Source organism: Gossypium arboreum, chromosome 9 (assembly GCF_025698485.1).
Source record: "Gossypium arboreum isolate Shixiya-1 chromosome 9, ASM2569848v2, whole genome shotgun sequence".
Taxonomy (NCBI): domain Eukaryota; kingdom Viridiplantae; phylum Streptophyta; class Magnoliopsida; order Malvales; family Malvaceae; genus Gossypium; species Gossypium arboreum.
Genome location: NC_069078.1, coordinates 78022700 through 78045376, shown reverse-complemented (window position 1 = coordinate 78045376; position 22677 = coordinate 78022700). Strand labels below are relative to the sequence as shown.

At 33.3% G+C, this 22677-nt stretch overlaps 2 protein-coding genes and 1 long non-coding RNA gene across 3 annotated transcripts; 2 read left to right on the top strand and 1 right to left on the bottom strand.

The window, feature by feature from the left end:
- Window positions 1-12633: 12633 nt before the first annotated feature.
- LOC128280664 (uncharacterized) lies at window positions 12634-13575 on the top strand. The gene is made up of 2 exons (XR_008270763.1): window positions 12634-12681; window positions 13371-13575. It is a non-coding gene; the product is annotated as an uncharacterized LOC128280664 (long non-coding RNA).
- A 3209-nt stretch (window positions 13576-16784) lies between these two features.
- On the top strand, window positions 16785-19228 carry LOC108454140 (uncharacterized). The gene is made up of 3 exons (XM_017752478.2): window positions 16785-17847; window positions 18338-18506; window positions 18656-19228. Exons 1-3 carry the CDS (start codon window positions 17059-17061, stop codon window positions 19120-19122), a joined length of 1425 nt encoding a protein of 474 aa, XP_017607967.1. The 5' UTR covers window positions 16785-17058; the 3' UTR covers window positions 19123-19228.
- Window positions 19229-20179: 951 nt separating this feature from the next.
- On the bottom strand, window positions 20180-21046 carry LOC108456504 (auxin-responsive protein SAUR40-like). Its single transcript, XM_053018892.1, has one exon. It carries the CDS (start codon window positions 20752-20754, stop codon window positions 20371-20373), a length of 384 nt encoding a protein of 127 aa, XP_052874852.1. The 5' UTR covers window positions 20755-21046; the 3' UTR covers window positions 20180-20370.
- Between the last annotated feature and the right edge of the window lie 1631 nt (window positions 21047-22677).

Below are 22677 nucleotides of genomic sequence, written 5' to 3'. Positions count from 1 at the left end.
ACTGCACCAAGAAGAAACATAAGTTATTTTCCTTAGTTTGCAATGAAACATCCTCATAGCATGTTGCCTTTATTCCCACCACCTGCTGCTAATCATACACTTTATCATGTTGCATGATCAAACTTTGAGACCGTGCCATTATTTCCTTTTGCCATATAATTTTGTTAAAATAAATTACATTTCTACGTGCTTGGACTCTTGAGGATGGAATTATTGCTTTCATTTTGTACCCACCTCAACTCCAAGCCTAGCCCCAGACCTTATGTGTGCCTTTTACCAATATCCTAGTTTCTAATGTACTTTATTGCAATATTGCAGTGGATAGAAGGGAATAAGTTATAAACTATTGGATTATTCTAGTGAAATAAAACAAAAATAAAAATGCGATGCATAGGCTATTGCATCTGCCTACTAGCACTAAGCTTTACAAATCTTGGCCAGAAAAAAATATTTGCAGTTTCTAAATTGTTTTGTGAAAATGCAAAAAGTTGCTTCATATTAAATAGTTTTAAATATTTATTATGTAAAATAAATAACAAAAATATTACAGTCAGATAGTATCTTGTTCAATTATTACATCTATTGTATTATCATCTTTAAATGTATACATTGAGTCAGCTTTAAATATATAAATTCTTGGGAAATTATTACACAAGTAATATATGAAAGTTTTTTTTTTTTTATCTTTGTCTGTTTCTGCTAAGCTGTATGAGTACATAATTGGCTTATCTGTTTGATGCATTTTTGATATCCTAAAACATGCTGATGTAACAATGTTTGATTGCTAATCACATGATTTTCACTTTTGTTTTCTCTTCAATAATGATTGATTGCTAATATAACAATGTTTTTTTTTTTACCAGGATGCTGTCTAACAATTGCATAACCAAGCCATGTTTTTAAGATTGATTGCAAATGACTGATATTGTGAAATAACACTTACATAAGATAAATTAGTAACTCTGGCTTTGGTATGCAGGATGAACTGCTTTGGTTAGAATTGCTTGATAATTAATGTTGCTCATTTTTATAAATTGGAAAATAATTTCAAACCGTTGGTATTTAAAATAAAGGCTATATTTTTATAAAAGTGACAAGTCTCTTTTTATTAGAATTTCTGAAATAATACGATGAGATGGATTCACATTTTTCTTCCAGGAATAGACACGAACATAATATTACTGTTTCATTTGTTCCCTCTTCTACGAACCCCCCTCCCCAATGAACTCAAGATTCACTGTGTTATGTCCTTGCTTCTGATTCCATCTTTTGTATATTTTCTGTAAAATGTGGTTTTGACCTGTAGAGGATGGAGAACTTTATATGTGGGGGAAGAACTCAAGTGGGCAACTTGGCCTTGGAAAAAGTAATAGCTAAATGAGCTCCTTTTTATTTGAATGCTTATAATATTTAAGTTAAATTATTAAGTTGCCTATTTGTCAATGCTTTGTTTTCTTATTATTAGCTTTATTGTGTAATCAGCATATTCTCACTTGTTTGGGATGAATGGCATATTGTACATACAGAGGCTGCGAAAGCAGTTCATAAGCCAACCAAAGTGGAATGCTTGAGCGGGCTTACAATTAAATTGGCTGCTTTGGGTTCAGAGCACACAGTTGTTGTTACTGGTATGAAACTGGAAATGCTTCACAAGATATAGATTCTATTTTCTTGCAGTACTATTTTGGATATGCTTTTGATATGTATGCTTGGATGTAATGTCTGCGGTGGACGTGTCAATTTCTTTCTGCTAACTATGGACCTTTGGCTTCATTATTTATCCCTGCATTAGGTCAAAAGAGTTGCAGCTGGCTTGTTGCATTCAGCATGCATTGATGGTAATTTGAAATGATTTCTCTTATGGTCAATCAATTTTTATGACCTTATTACTGGACATATTCCAAACTTTTGTTTTCAGATATTAATTTGTCTAGGTATTAAAGAAACTGGGTCTTTGTTTGTGTTTGGGGATAAAGTGGTAGCTAATCTTGTAAGTTCTAAACCTGTCAGTTTTAACATCACCTAATGTTTCTAATCATATGGCATTTTTGAGTGATGTCAGTTTTAACATCAGTTTTTTTATTATGGGTTTACTTTTTACTGATTTCACTTTCATTACAGTAGATGGTATAGCTAATTTCCTTGTTTTGCTCAGTCAGATGACCGAGATTCCGTTTAACAATTTTCTTTATTGCTGGAACAAGTCTTAACCAAGATCAAGATCAAAGTACTTCACTAAGTTATATATGCAGGCATTGCAATGAGAGGTGATGATGATTTTGCATTATAATCTCATCAGGATGAATTTTATTTTAGAAATTGTAATATTTTGTGTGTCTCTGTGTGTGTGTGTGTGTTTTTTTATGTATTAAATTACATATTGAATCAATGTTTATGTATTAAATTTAAATTCATTAATTTTTATATTTAGTTTTGAAGTTTAAATTTTAATGGAAAATTTAATTTAATTAATATTTTTATTTATCCTTAAAAGTATATAGTTTAAAGTTCAAATTTTAAAATTAAACATAATATAATATTTAACATAAAATAAATATTATTTAATTAAAATAAAATAAATTTTTAAAGTTCATGATTTTTAGCGGCGTCTGTGAGAAAAGTGCCGCTAAAGGTCATGATCTTTAGAGGCGTTTTCGGGAAAAGCGCCGCTAAAGGTCATGGTCTTTAGCGGCGTTTGAAAAAAAAAGTGCCGCTAAAAGTCATGCTCTTTAGCGGCGTTTTTTTAAAATAAGCGCCACAAATTTTTGCGGCGTCTGCTATAGCGGCGCTTAAAAACGCCGCTAAAGGTAAAAAAAAAACGCCGCTAAAAGTCTTTTCTCATGTAGTGATAATATCTTTGTACCATCACATATATCCCATACAATGCGCAAATAACCCTATTGACATATCAATTGTATTCTATCTTTTAATACGTTCAAGCGGGAACTTATACCATATATAATTCATTCACTTAATTATATCATAGTCAAACAATTATCGTTCAAGTATATCAACTTTCCATATCCATTCAAAACATTGTATTCATTCGTAATAATATTTTTCATATTATACAATTTAGTCCATAGATGCTAAAATCATCAAATTATATTTAACTATACTAAAAGACATTACAATATAACACACAGAAAAAAATTATAATATAGATCAAACATAACGTAAACAACTCCGCAAAATAACAAAAACAAGGTGTCAAGGACTAATATACAATTTTTCCTTTTCTATGACTATCTTCTAATTAATTCCATTCCCAATCTATAATAATTAATTTCAATTTATCAATAACAACCTATTATAAATATATATCAATTCAATTTCATTTTAGATGTCACCTAAAATTTTCATTTTATTCAATTTAATCCTTGGAACTAAAATAGTCATAAGTTCCAAATTTGAGCCTTGATTTTGAAATTGATCTCAATTTCATCTTTATACAACCCTCTATTATCAATAATCACATAAATTTCATACCAATTTTAAAATACTTACACTTTAGTCCATATGTTCGAAATTAGTAATTTTCACTTTATAAACTAGTCATTTTCATATCTAAACTTAAAATCTAGCAACTTAGTACCAAAATATTTAAAATTCCATAATGGTAACTTTTGAAAACTTTAAAAATTTCACAAATTGATACATGGATTGGTTAAATCAAGCTATTGAAACTTCAAAAACATAAAAATTACAAAAAAAATGACTTAATTTACTTACCAAATTGAAGGGCCTAATGTTGAGTTCATAAAAGAATGGTTTCCTATGTTTGTAACATTAAGGGTGTTAATAAAAGAAAAGGTTAAGGGCTCAAACCCCAAAACCCATAAACGTTAAAGGTATTTTCGATAATTATGCCTTTAATTAACTTATAATTAATCATAATTAGTTTAATTAATCAATAATTAATTAACATTAACCTTAACAAATTTTATTGGGTGATAGTTAGCTATCACCAGCGTTTGGCCATTTAATAATGACCTATTTATTCATTTGGTCCTCTTATTAATTAAAATTTTATAGTGATTAACTTTTATCACTTTTACACTTTAGTTCTTATACCTTAATTTGTAACGGCCTAATTTTCAGTGGTGTCGGAAATGGTGATTTGAGATCACTAAATTCGACAAATAAGATTGAACAAGATAGTAATTTAATATTTATGAGTCAAGTAAGAATTTAGAAGAATTTGTGAAATGGTGAAATTAGTGAATTAAAAGAATTTATTAGGTCAAACGGGTCAAAAATGAGGTATCGAGACCTCAAAGTTGAAAATCGAGCTATAAATATTTTTATAAATATTTATGGAGTGTCATTGAGTTAGTATTAAAGTTTCAGTTAGAAAATTTTAACGTTTGGATGGCTAATTAATTAAAAAGGATTAAATTGAAAATAGCACAAAATTTGTTAAATTGTGAGTAAATAGCTTAAGTATTTAAAAGATGGGTTTAAAGAGCAATTAGACCCAAAGGTTAATGGCTGGACGGTTTGGGTATGAAATAAGCAAGAAAACAATGTGAACAAGGGCAAAATTGGAAATAGATAAAAGTTAATAGTTAAATAATGATGTAATTGAAAAATCTAGACATTTCTTCATATTTTCTCAGCCAAAACGCCATAGAAGGTCTGGAGAAAGCTGGTTTTCATATTTTTACATCATGTGAGTCTAATTCTTGCTTTTTCTTGATAATTTTATGTTTTTATGACTTTTACAATTAGGTCCACTTGTAGAATTCATTAGTTTTTGATTTTATGGGTGAAATTGGAAGTTACCCTGGATGGATAAGAGAATTTTATGATGAATTATTATGAAATTTAAGTTCTAATTTCATATTAAGGTGGTTTTATTAAGTGATTTTGATAGGAAATGATATTTAGGACCTAATTGTGAAAAAGTTGTGAATTGAAGGTTGCTGTTGAAATTCAGAATATAAAAGGTTTTGAAATAGTTTATAATGATAAAATAAAGTGTTAATTGAGAAAAATTAGTTCAATTGATGGGTGAATTGAGTAGGGACTAAATTGTGAAAACTGTAAATTTTGGGGTAAAAGTATAATTTCGAAATTTGAACAGCATAAATTGTGAAGTGAAATAGAAATCAAATAAATGCTAATGAGTAGAAATATTTTATATTATAGATCAAGAATCCAAAGAAGAACGAGGAAAAGAAAAAGTTGCGAATAGTCCCTAAATTTCAATATCTTCTACAAATTAGCCGGTAAGTTCATATGGTTGAAATTAGATGTTTATTTGTGAATGATTGAAGTATATAATGTGTTATTATATACTGAATTTGTTGTGGGATTGTGTAGATTTTGTTAATGAAAGAATAAATGTGGAAATGCAAATTAGGAAAAACGCAGGATTGAGTACGTTCAGATCGTGACGTGTGATGAATTGATGGATAAGACCATGGTTGTTCCATGGCAAAGTGTGAAATGTAGGTATTTTATCATCCATACTGAGTTGTGAAATGTAGGTATGGTATTATCCATCTTGAAATGTGAAATGTAGGTATGGTATTATCAAATCCATCTTGAGTTAAGAAATGTAGGTATGGCATTTCCCATACCGAGTTAAAAAATGTAGGTATGGTATTTCAATGAGGAAAACCATACTGAGTTGTGAATCGTGGCATTGAGCAACGACGTACTCAATTTCGTAAGCCATTTCCTAATTTGATTATAAGAAATAAACGAGAAGTGATCCAAATGGAAGAGATTGAGTAGTTATTCTTGTTGAGCTCAACTATGTGAATTATTATAACAATGGTTGTGAATCGCAGGAAACTTTAGTAAGTGTTTTGGTATTGTTTGGAAATATTATGTTTGGTAAGCATTACTTTTAACCTATGAACTTACTAAGCTTCAATAAGCTTACTTGTGTGTGTTTAATATTTTTATGTAGATTGACTTGAAGTGAAGTGGGTAGATCGGATCAACACAACAAAGCACACTATCCAGATCAATTCCGGTAGCTTTTGTTTTATGTTTGAAGATTTATATGGCATGTATAGAGTTTAAATGAAATGAAGTAAAGATGTTATAAACTAGTTAACAACATTTTGTACTAAAATAGTTTTTGGTTAGTAGCAGTAGTCTGAGTTTGAAAATTCACCATAAATCATAAAAATATAATTATAGGTTGAATAAAATATGAAATTAAATCTTATTGAATCTAGTTTCACATAGAAGAAACGGTGTAAGCAAAAGGCTTTCATATCAGGAGATATTTGAATTTTTGTGAGATAAGGTCAGAGTGATTTTGAACTCCCCTGTTCTAATTTGTAAAAATCATTAAAAATTATAAAAAATTAATTATGAGTCATACTATATATGTATGGATTCCTTATTGAGTCTATTTTTAATAGAAATAAACGTCTTGGTTATTTGAATTCTGTACATGGAGAAATTTGGTTCGTAGTGAACAGGGGTCAGAGCAGCCGAACCCTAAACAGGGGAGACTTCAACTAATAAACTGTACTAATTGGCCCAACCAAAAATTCTAGAAAAAAATTAGTAAGTAGATATATGAGCCTAGATTTGGGGAAAATTTACAGATGTAGATTTCGAGTTTTGTAACTCGAGATATGATTTTTTTTGCATCTATAACGCAGTTGGACAGCTTGTCTGGAAAGTGTGATATAAATTGTTTGAATTTGTTTAAGTGCTCAAATATGTTTAGTAATGCCTCGTGCTCGACTCCAGCGACGGTCTCGGGTAAAGGGGGCATTACATTTATTGGTATCAGAGCTTTGGTTTAGTCGATTCTCGGAACGAATTTGATGTGTAAAATGTTTAAAAATACATGCCATATAAATCTATGATAGTGTGATGTGAATGATCCGATCTAATTACTAATTTTTGTTATAGATTGTAAAGATGTCTGATAAACCCGATGATGCTAGTCAAGAAGAGGAAGTTAATAGTAGAATACAGACTTCTGAGCAGGGAACAAGTGGTAATGTCCCTATTTATTTGATGAGAGAGGAAGAACTTAAAAATATGATTTACGGATTAATGAATCAGTGGTATCATGAAACAATACAAGGAAGAAGTCAGGCACAACAACCTCCTTCTCCCCCTACTGTACCACCAGTTACAACCCCGGTTGCTCCTTCTTTAATAGATGAATCTAGCAAAAGAACACCAATTGAAAAACTCAGAAAGTTTGGAGCTGAAGAATTTTGAGGGAGATCGGACGATGATCCGGTTAAAGTAGAGTATTGGTTAAAGAGTTTGGAGAGAGTTTTTAAACAGATGATGTGTTCTCCGGAGGACTATTTGGGATGTGCAGTTTCGCTATTGAAAGAAGAAGCGTATAATTGGTGGGAAACCATTGAGGCAGTGGTACCTGCAGATAAACTTACCTGGGAATTCTTCCAAAACGAATTTAAGAAGAAGTATGTGGGAAAGAGATATTTAGATAAGAAGAAGAGAGAATTTCTTGATCTTCGACAAGGGAATAAAACAGTGGCCGAATATGAAAGAGAATTTGTGTATCTCAGTAGATATGCTCGGGATGTTGTACCGACAGAGGAAGAAATGTGCATTAGATTTGAAGAAAGGCTTAATGATGAAAGGCTTAATGATGAAATCAGAATGATGATTGGAGGTACAGAGTTTCGGGAATTTGTGATTCTGTCTGATCGAGCTCAAAAGATGGAAGAAGTGTATAACAGAAAGATGCAAAGAGAAAGAAGAGGTAAAGAGGTATACAAAAGAAGTTTCTCTAGACCAACTTCGACTTTTTCGCCAAAAGTTCGAAATGATTCTGGTCGACCTGTTATAATCCCGGAACGGTCGAATAAAAGTAAAACGACTCAACAAGATGTCGGAGTAACTAAGAAACCAGCAGCTAGTGCTAGTAGTGTGCAAAATATTCCGAGACTTAGATGTAAAAATTGTGGTAGATTTCATATTGGTGAGTGTTGGGGAAGAGCCGGAGCTTGCTATAAATGTGGTGGAACTGATCATTTTATTCGGGATTGTCCTCAATTATTAAAAGAAGATAGAGAACAAGGGGAGAAGCAAGCAAATACTCCTCAGAAAGGTAAACGTTCGGTCAAAGTAGTCTTCTTTGGACTGTTTCATTCGGGAACGAGAGATCTGCACTCGATCGAGACAAGAGTACCTGCGTACATATGCTATCCGGCAAGGGAAGAAGCTTCGCTCCGGATGTGATAGCTGGTAATTTCTATCTTTTGATGATTACGTATATGCTTTAATTGATCCCGGATCTACACATTCATATATTTGCCTTTGCATTAGTGTCGAAAAAAGAAAATGATGTTGAGTCCATGACCTTGAATTGCAAGTCACTAATCCACTAGGGCAAAGTGTGTTGGTTAATTTAATATGTCGAATTGTCCACTGAAAATACAAGGTCGTGAATTCTCTGCGATTTAATGTTGTTACCTTTCCGAGAATTTGATGTTATTCTTGGAATGGATTGGTTGATTGAACACGATGCCATAGTGAATTGTAGAAAAACGGATTAATTTAAAATGTCGACGGGAAATAGTTTCAATGAGTTTGGGGATAAAAGAATGATGTCGAATTATTTCACCTTTTGACTCGAAAATTGATTCGGAAAGGTAATGAAGCATTTTTAGCTTATATTCTTGATACTCGGGGTTCTGAATTGAAGATGGAACAATTGTCAGTTGTTAATGAGTTTACTGATGTGTTTCCTGAGGAATTACCTGGTTTACCCCCAGATCGTGAGGTTGAATTCACAATTGATGTAATTCCGATGCAGCTCAATATCAATAACACTGTATAGAATGGCACCAATGAGTTAAAAGAGTTGAAGACACGATTGCAAGAGTTATTGGATAAAGGGTTCATCAGACCGAGTACATCACCTTGGGGCGCACCTGTCTTATTTGTGAAAAAGAAAGATGGTTCGTTGCGATTGTGTATTGATTACAGGCAGTTGAATAAGGTAACAATTAAAAATAAATATCCATTACCTCGTATCGATGATTTGTTTGATCAACTGAAAGGTCTTTGCAGTGTTCTCAAAAATAGACCTTAGATCCGGGTATTATCACCGAAGGTTAAAGAGTGTGATGTGCCAAAGACGCTTTTGAACTCGGTATGGTCACTACGAATTTTTGGTAATGCCTTTTGGTTTAACGAATGCCCTGCTGCATTTATGGATTTAATGAATCAATTTTTCAGTCTTATTTGGATAGATTTGTGGTGGTATTTATTGATGACATATTGGTCTATTCAAAGACGAATCCGAACATGCACAAAGACTTGAGAATTGTACTACGACGTTGAGAGAAAAACGGTTATATGCGAAATTTAGTAAATGTGAGTTTTGGCTTCATGAGGTTGGATTTACGGGTCATATTATATCACCAAGGAATTCGTGTGGATCCAAGTAAAGTTTCAAAAATGGTGAATTGGAAAACACCAAGAATGTAAGCAAGTCGCGAAGTTTTCGGGATTAGCGAGGATACTATCGCCGTTTTGTAAAGAATTTTTCCATGATTGCTTCACCAATGACTCGTTTATTACGGAAGAATGTTGAGTTTATGTGGTCGATGAATGTCGTGAGCTTTGATCGATTAAAGAAAATGTTATGAAGCTCCGGTCTTAACTCAACCGAATCGGTATACCGTATGTTGTGTACAATGATGCATCTTTAAATGGTTTGGGTTGTGTGTTAATGCAATGGGAAAGGTGGTGGCTTATGCTTCACGGCAATTAAAACCACATGAAAAGAATTACCCTACACATGATATTGAGTTAGCTGCAATTGTTTTTGCCTTAAAAATTTGGAGACACTATTTATATGGTGAGAAGTGTTATATGTATACGGATCACAAAAGTTTGAAATACTTAATGACTCGAAGGAACCGAACTTAAGACAGAGACGGTGGTTAGAGTTCTTGAAAGACTATGATTTGGTTATTGACTATCATCCGTGGAAAGCTAATGTAGTTCTTGATGCCTTGAGTCGAAAGTCATCCTTGTTTGCACTTCGACAATGAATGCTCATTTGGCTCTTAATGAAGAAGGTGTTGTATTAGTAGAATTGAAGGTAAAACCAATGTTTCTTCAACAAATTCGAAGCTGCAGAATGAAGATCCAAAATTGGTCTTTGAAACGGCAAATGGTTCGGGATAATTTAGATTCGAGTTCAAGATTGATGATGAAGGTATATTGCGCTATCATAATAGGATTTGTGTTCCCAATAATTCGATTTAAAGAATGATATTCTTTCGAAGCACATAATAGTATGTATTCTATTCATCCGGGTAGTACAAAATGTATGGTGATCTGAAAAAGACATATTGGTGGCTGGTATGAAAAGAGAAATTTGAAATTTATTGCAAAATGTTTGATTTGCCGACAAGTTAAAGCGAGCATCAAGTGCCAACGGGTTTATTACAACCCATTATGATTCCTGAATGGAAGTGGGAGCATATTTTAATGGATTTTGTGTCAGGATTGCCTGTGACTACGAGAAAGAAAGATTCGATATAGGTGATTGTTGATAGATTGACAAAGTCAGCACACTTTATTCCACTCAGAACAAATTTTTCACTTAATAAGTTAGCAGAATTGTATGTGTCAGAGATTGTGAGACTACATGGAGTTCCAATATCTATCATTTCAGACCGGGATCCTAGGTTTACTTCAAGATTTTGGAATAAATTGCAAGAAGCCTTAGGCACCAGATTGAATTTTAGTACAGCATTTCATCCTCAAACAGATGGACAGTCAGAGCGAGTGATTCAAATTTTAGAAGATATGTTAAGATGTTGTATACTCGAGTTTGGTGACAGTTTGGAAAGGTATTTACCGTTGGCTGAGTTTGCTTACAACAATAGCTATCAGTCTAGTATAAAAATGACACCATTTGAGGCTCTTTATGGTAGAAAATGCAAGACTCCATTGTGTTGGTCTGAATTGAGTGAATCAAAAATAGTTGGGGTTGATTTGATTCGAGAAACCAAGAGAAGTCCGGATTATTCGAGATAGTCTAAAAGTCGCTTCAGATCGTCGAAGTCATATGCGGATTTAAAACGAAGAGACATAGAATATGCATGGGTGATCGAGTATTTTAAAAGTTTCACCATGGAAAAGGGTGTTACGATTTGGTAAAAGGGAAAATTAAGTCCGAGATTCATAGGGCCATATGAAATTGTGGAAAGGGTTGGTCCTGTGGCTTATCGTTTGGCTTTACCTCCGAACTTGAGAAGATTCATAATGTGTTTCATGTGTCTATGCTAAGGCGATAGGTCGATCCTTCACACGTAATTCCCCATCTGAAATTGAGCTTCAACCAGATATGACTTATTCAGAAGAACCAGTGAAGATTTTGGCTCGTGAAGTTAAGGAATTGCGGAACAAAAGAGTACCATTGGTTAAAGTATTATGGCATCGACATGGTATGGAGGAGGCAACCTGGGAAACAGAGGAGTCAATGAGATCACAGAGATCCAAATCTATTTTTCAGTAACAAATTTCGAGGACGAAATTTTTAAAAGGGGAGAGTTATAACTACTAATTTTCAAGTGGTGTCGGAAATGGTGATTTGAGATCACTAAATTCGACAAATAAGATTGAACAAGATAGTAATTTAATATTTATGAGTCAAGTAAGAATTTAGAAGAATTTGTGAAATGGTGAAATTAGTGAATTAAAAGAATTTATTAGGTCAAACGGGTCAAAAATAAGGTATCGAGACCTCAAAGTTGAAAATCGAGCTATAAATATTTTTATAAATATTTATGGAGTGTCATTGAGTTAGTATTAAAGTTTCGTTAGAAAATTTTAACGTTTGGATGGCTAATTAATTAAAAAGGATTAAATTGAAAATAGCACAAAATTTGTTAAATTGTGAGTAAATAGCTTAAGTATTTAAAAATATGGATTTAAAGAGCAATTAGACCCAAAGGTTAATGGCTGGACGGTTTGGGTATGAAATAAGCAAGAAAACAATGTGAACAAGGGGCAAAATTGGAAATAGATAAAAGTTAATAGTTAAATAATGATGTAATTGAAAAATCTAGACATTTCTTCATATTTTCTCAGCCAAAACGCCATAGAAGGTCTGGAGAAAGCTGGTTTTCATATTTTTACATCATGTGAGTCTAATTCTTGCTTTTTCTTGATAATTTTATGTTTTTATGACTTTTACAATTAGGTCCACTTGTAGAATTCATTAGTTTTTGATTTTATGGGTGAAATTGGAAGTTACCCTGGATGGATAAGAGAATTTTATGATGAATTATTATGAAATTTAAGTTCTAATTTCATATTAAGGTGGTTTTATTAAGTGATTTTGATAGTAAATGATATTTAGGACCTAATTGTGAAAAAGTTGTGAATTGAAGGTTGCTGTTGAAATTCAGAATATAAAAGGTTTTGAAATAGTTTATAATGATAAAATAAAGTGTTAATTGAGAAAATTAGTTCAATTGATGGGTGAATTGAGTAGGGACTAAATTGTGAAAACTGTAAATTTTGGGGTAAAAGTACAATTTCGAAATTTGAACAGCATAAATTGTGAAGTGAAATAGAAATCAAATAAATGCTAATGAGTAGAAATATTTTATATTATAGATCAAGAATCCAAAGAAGAACGAGGAAAAGAAAAAGTTGCGAATAGTCCCTAAATTTCAATATCTTCTACAAATTAGCCGGGTAAGTTCATATGGTTGAAATTAGATGTTTATTTGTGAATGATTGAAGTATATAATGTGTTATTATATACTGAATTTGTTGTGGGATTGTGTAGATTTTGTTAATGAAAGAATAAATGTGGAAATGCAAATTAGGAAAAACGCAGGATTGAGTACGTTAGTATCGTGACGTGTGATGAATTGATTGGATAAGACCATGGTTGTTCCATGGCAAAGTGTGAAATGTAGGTATTTTATCATCCATACTGAGTTGTGAAATGTAGGTATGGTATTATCCATCTTGAAATGTGAAATGTAGGTATGGTATTATCAAATCCATCTTGAGTTAAGAAATGTAGGTATGGCATTTCCCATACCGAGTTAAAAAATGTAGGTATGGTATTTCAATGAGGAAAACCATACTGAGTTGTGAATCGTGGCATTGAGCAACGACGTACTCAATTTCGTAAGCCGTTTCCTAATTTGATTATAAGAAATAAGCGAGAAGTGATCCAAATGGAAGAGATTGAGTAGTTATTCTTGTTGAGCTCAACTATGTGAATTATTATAACAATGGTTGTGAATCGCAGGAAACTTTAGTAAGTGTTTTGGTATTGTTTGGAAATATTATGTTTGGTAAGCATTACTTTTAACCTATGAACTTACTAAGCTTCAATAAGCTTACTTGTGTGTGTTTAATATTTTATGTAGATTGACTTGAAGTGAAGTGGGTAGATCGGATCAACACAACAAAGCACACTATCCAGATCAATTCCGGTAGCTTTTGTTTTATGTTTGAAGATTTATATGGCATGTATAGAGTTTAAATGAAATGAAGTAAAGATGTTATAAACTAGTTAACAACATTTTGTACTAAAATAGTTTTTGGTTAGTAGCAGTAGTCTGAGTTTGAAAATTCACCATAAATCATAAAAATATAATTATATGTTGAATAAATTATGAAATTAAATCTTATTGAATCTAGTTTCACATAGAAGAAACGGTGTAAGCAAAAGGCTTTCATATCAGGAGATATTTGAATTTTTGTGAGATAAGGTCAGAGTGATTTTGAACTCCCTGTTCTAATTTGTAAAAATCATTAAAATTATAAAAATTAATTATGAGTCATACTATATATGTATGGATTCCTTATTGAGTCTATTTTAATAGAAATAAACGTCTTGGTTATTTGAATTCTGTACATGGAGAAATTTGGTTCGTAGTGAACAGGGGTCAGAGCAGCCGAACCCTGAAACAGGGAGACTTCAACTAATAAACTGTACTAATTGGCCCAACCAAAATTCTAGAAAAAATTAGTAAGTAGATATATGAGCCTAGATTTGGGGAAAATTTACGGATTTAGATTTCGAGTTTTGTAACTCGAGATATGATTTTTTTTGCATCTATAACGCAGTTGGACAGCTTGTCTGGAAAGTGTGATATAAATTGTTTGAATTTGTTTAAGTGCTCAAATAAGTTTAGTAATGCCTCGTGCTCTACTCCGGCGACGGTCTCGGGTAAAGGGGGCGTTACATAATCAGTCACTAATTTGGTAAAATTATTTATCCAAAATTTAATTCATTTATATAAAAACTCTGTAAATTATAGAAACGAGGTCCCAATACATTATTTTCCAACACCACTGACTTTATGGTCGTTACACTTGTACCATAGTTAACTATCTAATTGACAAAACTAAAAGACCAAATTTTAATTAAGCTTTATACTAACATCATAAATATTAAATAATTAATAATTACGGACTTGAATATCGAAAATGAAATTTCAAAACTACCATTTCCGACACTACTAACTTTTGGATCGTTACATGTTGAAGTCGACTCACTTTGTCTATGTTTAATTTGATGGATGTGGTTTTGAAGGACTTTCCAATGAATTGATTGTTGAATGTGGTTATCATACAGCATGTCATGTGATCTATTAAAGTGGTTGATGTTTGAACATATGCAAAAACTCATGACTTGGCTTGTATATGTGGCAGTTGCGTTCTTTCTAACTCTAAAAAAAGCTTTTGAGTCGTTTTTGTTTGAGTTTAATTTTTTATGTAAGTTTTTGATAAGTGATAAAATAACATGTTTTAATCCCGTTCTTAATGCGTTTTTGGATGATTATTTATGCAAATTGGTGAGTTTTATGTTCTTAATCCTTTAAATTCATATTTCTATACTTAGGAGAGCATCTGGGAGCAAAAAGAGCGAAAAACGAGAGAAAATCAGGCAAATAGAGTAGGTTTCAGGAGGCACATGGGCTGGACACACGACTATGTGAGCCACATGGGCTGGCATACGACCATGTGTCAGACCATGCCGATTTTGCGATTTGCATCCCAAACACACGAAAAAAACGTAATTTTTAACCTTTCTGAGCATTCTAAAATCTATAAATACTAAATAGAAGAAGAGAAGAGGGGCCATTAAAGAATATTGGAAAAAGCAACCCGAAGAGTATTATTAGAGTCAACTCTGAAGTAGATTTCCATCAAGATTGAAGACCTCCTCTTAATTTATTTTAAAGTTTTTATGAGTTTCTTTATTTTCTGTATTATTCAGCCTTTAAGATGTTTTTATTCACAATTATGAACTACTCCCCTAAATACCAAAACCTATAATAAATTTTATTATTTAATTTATATTTTACACAATAAATACTTAATTTTTTTCTCAATAAAAATTTGCAACCTTTCAACAAAAAAATCCAAAAACAAACAAGTGGTCCATGATTTATTTTCTTTGGCCATTTTATTAAAGTAATCCAAAAAATTTTGATATCTACAAAAATGACCCAGGTTCAAAAACAATCACAAAAATAACCTGAAATGAACAGTAAGATTGGGTTTTGGCCTGTCAATGGCCGGCACTAACTCGTATTTTGCACCCATGATTGCCAAATGATTGTGTCAGGCTTTAAAAAATTAATTTTTTTAGTTTTGGCCTGTCAATGGCCGGAACCATGCTATTTTTTTTAAATCGTATCATATTTGTATACAAAATATGAGATTAAAAAATTTTTTTTGGTCTTGGCTTTGTCAATGGCGGCACCCGATCAACAAAAAATTGAATTTTTAGAGCAAAAAAATTTTTTTTTTGCTCTCTAAAAATACGAGTTTTAAAAGAAAATTTTTTTTTTGGGTGTTGGCCTGTCAATGGCCGGCACCCAGTACAACAAAAAAAAATTTCGAATTTTTTTCAAAATTCTTTTTTTCTCTCTAAAAATACGAGTTTTAAAAAAAATTTTTTGGGTTTGGCTTGTCAATGGCGGCACCAAGACAACAAAAAAAAATTTCAAATTTTTTCCAAAAAATAATTTTTTGCTCTCTAAAATACGAGTTTTAAAAAAAATTCATATTTTACCCGGGTATAATCGTTGCTTCCGGTGCTCTGTTTGAAATTCTTACTTTACCTTGTTAAAGTATGTTGAAACTCAACAACTGTTTTATAATAATTGAGTATTATTATATATTTATAAACTCCAACAACTCGTATTTTTAGAGAGCAAAAATATTTTTTGAAAAAATTGAATTTTTTTTGGTTGTCTTGGTGCCGCCATTGATGAAGCCAAAGACCCAAAAAATTTTTTTTAAAACTCGTATTTTAGAGAGTAAAAATTTTTTTGAAAAAATTCAAATTTTTTTTGTTGTACTGGTGCGGGCCATTGATGTGCCAAAGACTCAAAAATTTTTTTAAAACTCGTATTTTAGAGAGTAAAAAATTTTTTGCTCTAAAAATTCAATTTTTTTTGGTTGATGGGTGTCGGCCATTGACAAAGCCAAGACCCAAAATTTTTTTATCTCCTATTTTGTATACTAATATGATACGATTTAAAAAAAAATACCATGGTTCTGGCCATTGACAGGACAAAACTAAAAAAATTAATTTTTTAAAGCCTGACACAATTATTTAACAATCATAGGTGTAAAATATGAGTTAATGCCGGCAATTGACAGGCCAAAACCCAATTTTACTATTCATTTCAGATTATTTCTGTGATTATTTTTGAACCTGAGTCATTTTTGTAGATATCAAAATTTTTTGGATTACTTTAGTAAAATGGCCATTTTCTTTTGTACATACTTGTATAACATTTAATAGGCTTAAAACAAGTACTATCGTTAGCTTGTTGCCATGTCAAACTGATTATATAGTTTTGATTGAAAACGAAAACTATCCATCAAAATCAAAGAAAAAAAACAAGACTCCCTACTCCTTCCCTCGTCCCAATTTGGGTGAAATGAAATTTCATCTTTTTTTTGAAAACTTTTGACGTAAAAAAAGCTCAATTTTTTGCTTGAAAACGTTGGCAAACGCAGACAGTTTTTCCTCTTCACTGGCTTTATCCTCAATTTCTGTGTCTCCAAAGTTCCACAGGTCTGTCAAGTAAAATGTCTGAATCTGAGCAAACCCAAACCCAAAATCCAGACCCCAAAACACCCGAACCCAAGGTTCGAGCAGTTGGTCTCGCTGAGTATAGCTGGTGCAGAGCCGTGCCCGGTGGCACTGGCATCACTGTCTTGTCCCTCCTCCTCACTAATGTCCCCGATATCTCATTCCTTGAAGCACTCCTTTGCAGGCTCCAAGTTTCTCATCCCATCCTCCGTTCCAGGGTCCGCTTTGATGCTTCCTGCAACACTTTTTACTTCGTAACGCCTTCTAACCCCCATGTTCAAATCCAATCCTTTGATCTTCAATCTACTTCTCACATACTCCAAAGCTCCCTGGGCGATTCCCACATCGATTCCCACCACGTTTTACTCGAGCACGAGTTGAATAGGAACTCATGGAACCGCACTGATGGTGACCAAGCTGACTGGGATGTCTTTTTCGCCAGCCTTTACACTATAAGCGACGCAAGGTGGTTTTTGGTGTTCCGGCTACACACGTCAGCTTGTGACCGCGCTGCCGCGGTGGGACTGTTGAGGGAATTATTAGAGATGGTGGGTGGCGGAAGAGCCAAGGCGGAGGAGGAGATAGAGCAAGAAGTGGGGATTGAAGATTTGATTCCTAGTGGTAAGGCTAATAAGCCTCTTTGGGCGCGTGGGGTTGACTTGCTTGGCTACTCCTTGAACTCTTTCAAGCTGGCGAATCTCAACTTCATTGATGCTAATTCGGCTCGGCACTCTCAGGTTGTGAGGTTGAAGATGAACCCAGATGATACCGACAGGCTTGTTGCTGTAAGTAACACTTTGTTTTCACAAGTCTGTAAGTTCAATTTTTAAGGTAAAACTCAAAACTACGAGTCTGCAACGTTGTAATTTTTGAGATATTTTAAGAGTACAAAGCACTGAACTCGAAAAACTTGTCTCCGGTTCGAATTAAAAGGGAATCTTCGGTTGCCACAAGTTTCATGACTCTAATTAAAAAATTAGGATTTCAGGAAATGCCATTGTGAAGTTCTTTGTGGCCAACATCTTGGGGATCTGCCATCTACATCTTGTGATATTTGCATGAACTTTTACTTTGGGCTCTGAGTATTAATTGATCTGCTTGGAAGCTTTATGTATTTAACTTCTTTTAGTGCTTGATATAATTCATCATCACTATCATTGTTGATCTTATGGTTCCCTTTTTACCGGACTTGTTCTAAGATCATTCTAAAACTCATGGTTTATGTGATTAAATTGTTTTGAGCTTGGAAGTTGCTTCATCATATACCATTTACAGGGCTGCAAATCAAGGGGTATTAAACTCTGTGGAGCCCTGGCAGCTGCTGGTATGATTGCAGCTCGGTCCACCAAACCCTTCCCTGATCATCAAAAGGAAAAATATGCTGTTGTAACCCTCATAGACTGTCGGTCAATTCTCGAGCCAGTGCTCAGTAGCAATCATTTTGGTAAGTAATTACTTCATTGCTATTATCATCCTAATCCTATTGATTTTTGAGGGATCGGAAAATAATCTCAGTCTGTTGTTGATTTGCTTGGCACTTGGGTCTTGCATATGATGCGATAATCATCTTGTTTGATCATCTTTTTTATTTAGGATTTTACCATTCTGCAATCCTGAATACACATGATGTGACCGCCCTTGATGAAGTATGGGAGTTAGCAAACAGATGTTATACGTCCTTTTCCAATGCCAAGAACAACAACAAGCATTTCTCCGATATGAATGACCTAAACTTCCTCATGTGCAAGGCCATTGACAACCCTGGATTGACTCCATCATCATCTATGAGGACTGCCTTCATATCGGTTTTCGAAGATCCTGTGATTGATGAATCCAACAAACTGCACAAAGAAATTGGCCTAGTGGACTATGTGGGGTGTTCTTCGGTTCACGGCATCGGTCCAACCATTGCAATATTTGACACCATACGAGATGGATGTTTGGACTGCACGTGCGTGTATCCTGCGCCACTGCATTCCAGAGAACAAATGCAACAACTGATAGATTCAATGAAAAGAATTCTTGTAGACGGTAGTGTCAATCTGCAGACTAATAGCTAGTTTTTCTTGTTTCATTCTCTGAAAAATGTTTGCTCCATGAACAATTTCTGTACTAGTTTTGTTATCGTAAATGACAAATGAATAAGCCATTCTGGGATTGTTTTAACTTACATTTAGCCCACTATTTCATGAGCGAATCTTTACCCATGCCGGCTTTGAATTTAAATTGATGCATACCATTGATGATTTGATCGCTCAGGCTCAATTAATATGCCCGAATTCATGATATGTTACAACTTACAACCCTTCTAATCTAAAGACAGGTACCTACAATTCGTGTCTTTTTAATTGTACTTTGTTATATCATAATCGAGTTTAAGCTAAAATTTGATATCCCAATAATTCAAATGGTATAAATTTTGAAACATCTCGTGTTGTGTGGGTTTCTAATATTGTGGAGCCTAGTTAGAACCCATGTTGCTGATTATTAACTTTGATAACCATTTATCCTCGATTTGATGGGCTTTGGTCATGTTCCTGAAGAAGCATGCAGAAAATTTACTGACAGACATGCAGGAGCTAATGCATTCATAAATTCAAAGGCCCAAGAAGTTGTTGATCTGAAATAACTAAGAAAAGTTTATTCCCACTGTGGCCGCCTTTTCCTTGGGATTGCAATGCAAAAACTAAGAAAAAACAATAAACACACTCCAATCAGAGCAACATAATGTTGGCTAAAATGTTAAGCATCTCAAATGCTGATTTCTTGATGTGGTTCTTGTCCTTGCTTAAACCAAAATATTACCTACAGATCCAAGTAGTTTGCATTTTAGTCCCAAAAAGTTGAATGCAGCAAAGCAAATGTGTACAAAGCCACAAGAACTGAAAGTTTGAAATGTGAATACTGAAAGAAGGTTGATAGTGGTTTGGTTTGAATAAAGCTTGAGAAATATCATAGTCAAACAAGTAGAAATTCTAATGGTCAAAGTTACCTGTCTCTGATTTGGTGGAGACAGAAGAAAGACAAAGGAAGAAACCTGGAAATGATCCATTTTAATTGTAATGTATCAAATTCTCTTCTTCTGCAAATGTTTACATGCAGAAGTTTAGGAACCAATTCACCTAAAGTAGCTTTGAACTTGATTCAATCTAAATCTACCAAGGAAAGTTATTAACATGATCAAAATCAGCAGTGCAGCAAAACTGCATGTGTAGGGTACACCAGAACTACAGCTCTAATGCATTCATACAACTATAAACTCCAAACATATGTTAAAAAAAAAGATTATGGTTCCCTAGTACTTGAGATTAAAGAAATTCCTCAACTAGTTTTCCAAAATCAAACTTCCCATTACAACATTCTACAGCATTGACAACTTCTTGAAACGTTGAGACGCTGCATGGAACAACTAGTTTGTCCCTTTGTTGGAAACCATATTCATTGTAAGACTTCTCCAACAACATCTTGAAGAGTGGATGAGACAAGAAGTTGGTTGGCACTACAAATCTTTCTTCATTCTCTCCAACATAAATAGCAAATGACCCTGATGGGGTTGAGGCTGTAGTAGGCGATGTCATTTCCTCAAATTCCCTTAGCAACCATTCATATTTTGATTCCTCACCATCTCCTCCCCGCATGCTCTTCACCTTCTTGGCTAGCTTCTTCAAGGAACCCATCTTTTTCCCCAACATTTTTATTTGGTTTTTGTTCTTCAGCCTGAAAAGAAGAGAGAGCAGTTAGGGAAGACAATGAGATGCTGAGCTCTTGTTTATTACTGCCTAGTGGGAGGTGGCTAAAGAGGGGAATGTCTCAGAATTTTTCATCATTTGACTTATCAATAATTGGGGAATCTATGAACATGTTTGGCTAACTTGTAAGAAAATGTCTAACATTTACTTTGACTTGTCAACAGTTAAATAGGGACTAAGAATCTAACTTTAGACTTCAAACAAATATTAGAGACCAATGATGATGTTGGGGTTCAACCCATTTTTTGAAATTTGATTGATAAGACATTATGCACCAGTGTTGTTGGTAAAACAATGTTGGGTGGCTAACACTCTTTCAATAAAAGACAAATTGGTTTTCAATCTCTTTTAAGAGTGACAAAGGGGTAATGTAAACCATTTTAAAGGGTCTACAATGCACAAATCAACTGCTAAAGAATCATTTCTATATTTGAAATCTAATGCCAACCACTAATCATTGTTTATGGTTCTTTGATTATCACCAAAGAGAAAAAGAGACAGACAGTATCATAATCTTCAAAGCAAACAAATGGACCACTTCTTGTCTTATTCACATCCTTTTCTTAAGGTGGGAATCTCAATGAAGTTTCTACTTGTCTTGTTGAAATGTTGGTTGAAAAGTGTAAAGAAAACAGAGTTAATTCATATGATTATGTTTAAGTTAGTTTGGATTTAAGTTAATCTCTATTAAGTTTCTATTAGGTTGTGATATTCTTTGCAAAAAAGTATAAAAGACGAAAAAATTAAACAAATGAATTTTATATTGGCAAGTAGAAAAGTTGGTGGATGGGGTTCCATGAAGTGGGAATTAAGCTAATTAATAATAAAAATCATAGTCAAATAAGTCTATTATTTTCATTTCTATAAAGCCGAACTTCTACATCCAAAACGTGTAAGGAGCAATAAGCAAATAATAATCTTATTATTAATAATTCCATGAGAGACAAGAAGGACTGGAGTGAGACCGGAGAGGAGAAGTTTGGGAAGGGCTAAGAGTTGACAAATGGCAATAGGCATGGCTTAATCTAGAAAAAGAAAGACATGGTTTGAAGAGTTTTGCACCCCAGGCCAGAAAAAGAAAGGTTGGGCCAACATTTAAGTAGAAAATCATCATCATTACATGACAAATAGAGTTGACTCAACACCAGATGAAAACTTTTTTTTTTTTAATTATTTAAGAAAATGATTACGGTTTCGGTTTGTTTGAAGGTTACAAATGAGTTTTGACAAATTTGCAGGAAAATAATAAGGGAATGAGATAATTGTGGCATGGTGGGTCTTGCTGTTGAATATGTGCACCATTTCATATGGGAAAACGGATAGACGCATATTTAGACAATGCTTACCCACCCCGACTCAAGTGGTTGGCTTAACTCTGGTAAGGAGTGAAATTGGATCAAACATTTAACTTAAAATGATTATGGTACAATAATGATATTATTGGGATGTAGGATACATATTAATTGGGTCACCAATATTAGTATGAATATTACAAACTTTTGCAACAAGACTAACTAGAAAATCTGTTTTTGAGAGAAGCAACATTTATCTTTTTAACTTTTCTTAGAAGGTCCTATTGAAAAAGTTATTTGACTTTGCAAGAAGTTTTGTTCACTATTACATTTCAAACTAATTGCATCTTTCTTTTCATAAAAGCATTTAATGAACAATTCTATGGTGACATTAACTAGCTGTTGTTTGATTATCTCTCCATACCCAAGGTCAGGAAGAGTATCAATGTCTTTATACTTGATATTGCAAATATCCTTCTTAATAAAAGTAAAGTAATAACTTACTGTATCCGTTCATGTGATTATAGATTTAGGAGACACATAAAATAGTAAATCTTTTATTTTATAGACTAGC

Excerpts from the sequence above, each read along its gene's own strand:
- LOC108454140 (XM_017752478.2), top strand. The coding sequence starts at position 17,059 with ATGTCTGAATCTGAGCAAACCCAAACCCAAAATCCAGACCCCAAAACA. Across the intron at positions 17,848-18,337 it reads ATACCGACAGGCTTGTTGCT|GGCTGCAAATCAAGGGGTAT; the intron begins GTAAGTAACACT and ends TACCATTTACAG. Across the intron at positions 18,507-18,655 it reads GCTCAGTAGCAATCATTTTG|GATTTTACCATTCTGCAATC; the intron begins GTAAGTAATTAC and ends TTTTTTATTTAG.
- LOC108456504 (XM_053018892.1), bottom strand. The coding sequence starts at position 20,754 with ATGTTGGGGAAAAAGATGGGTTCCTTGAAGAAGCTAGCCAAGAAGGTG.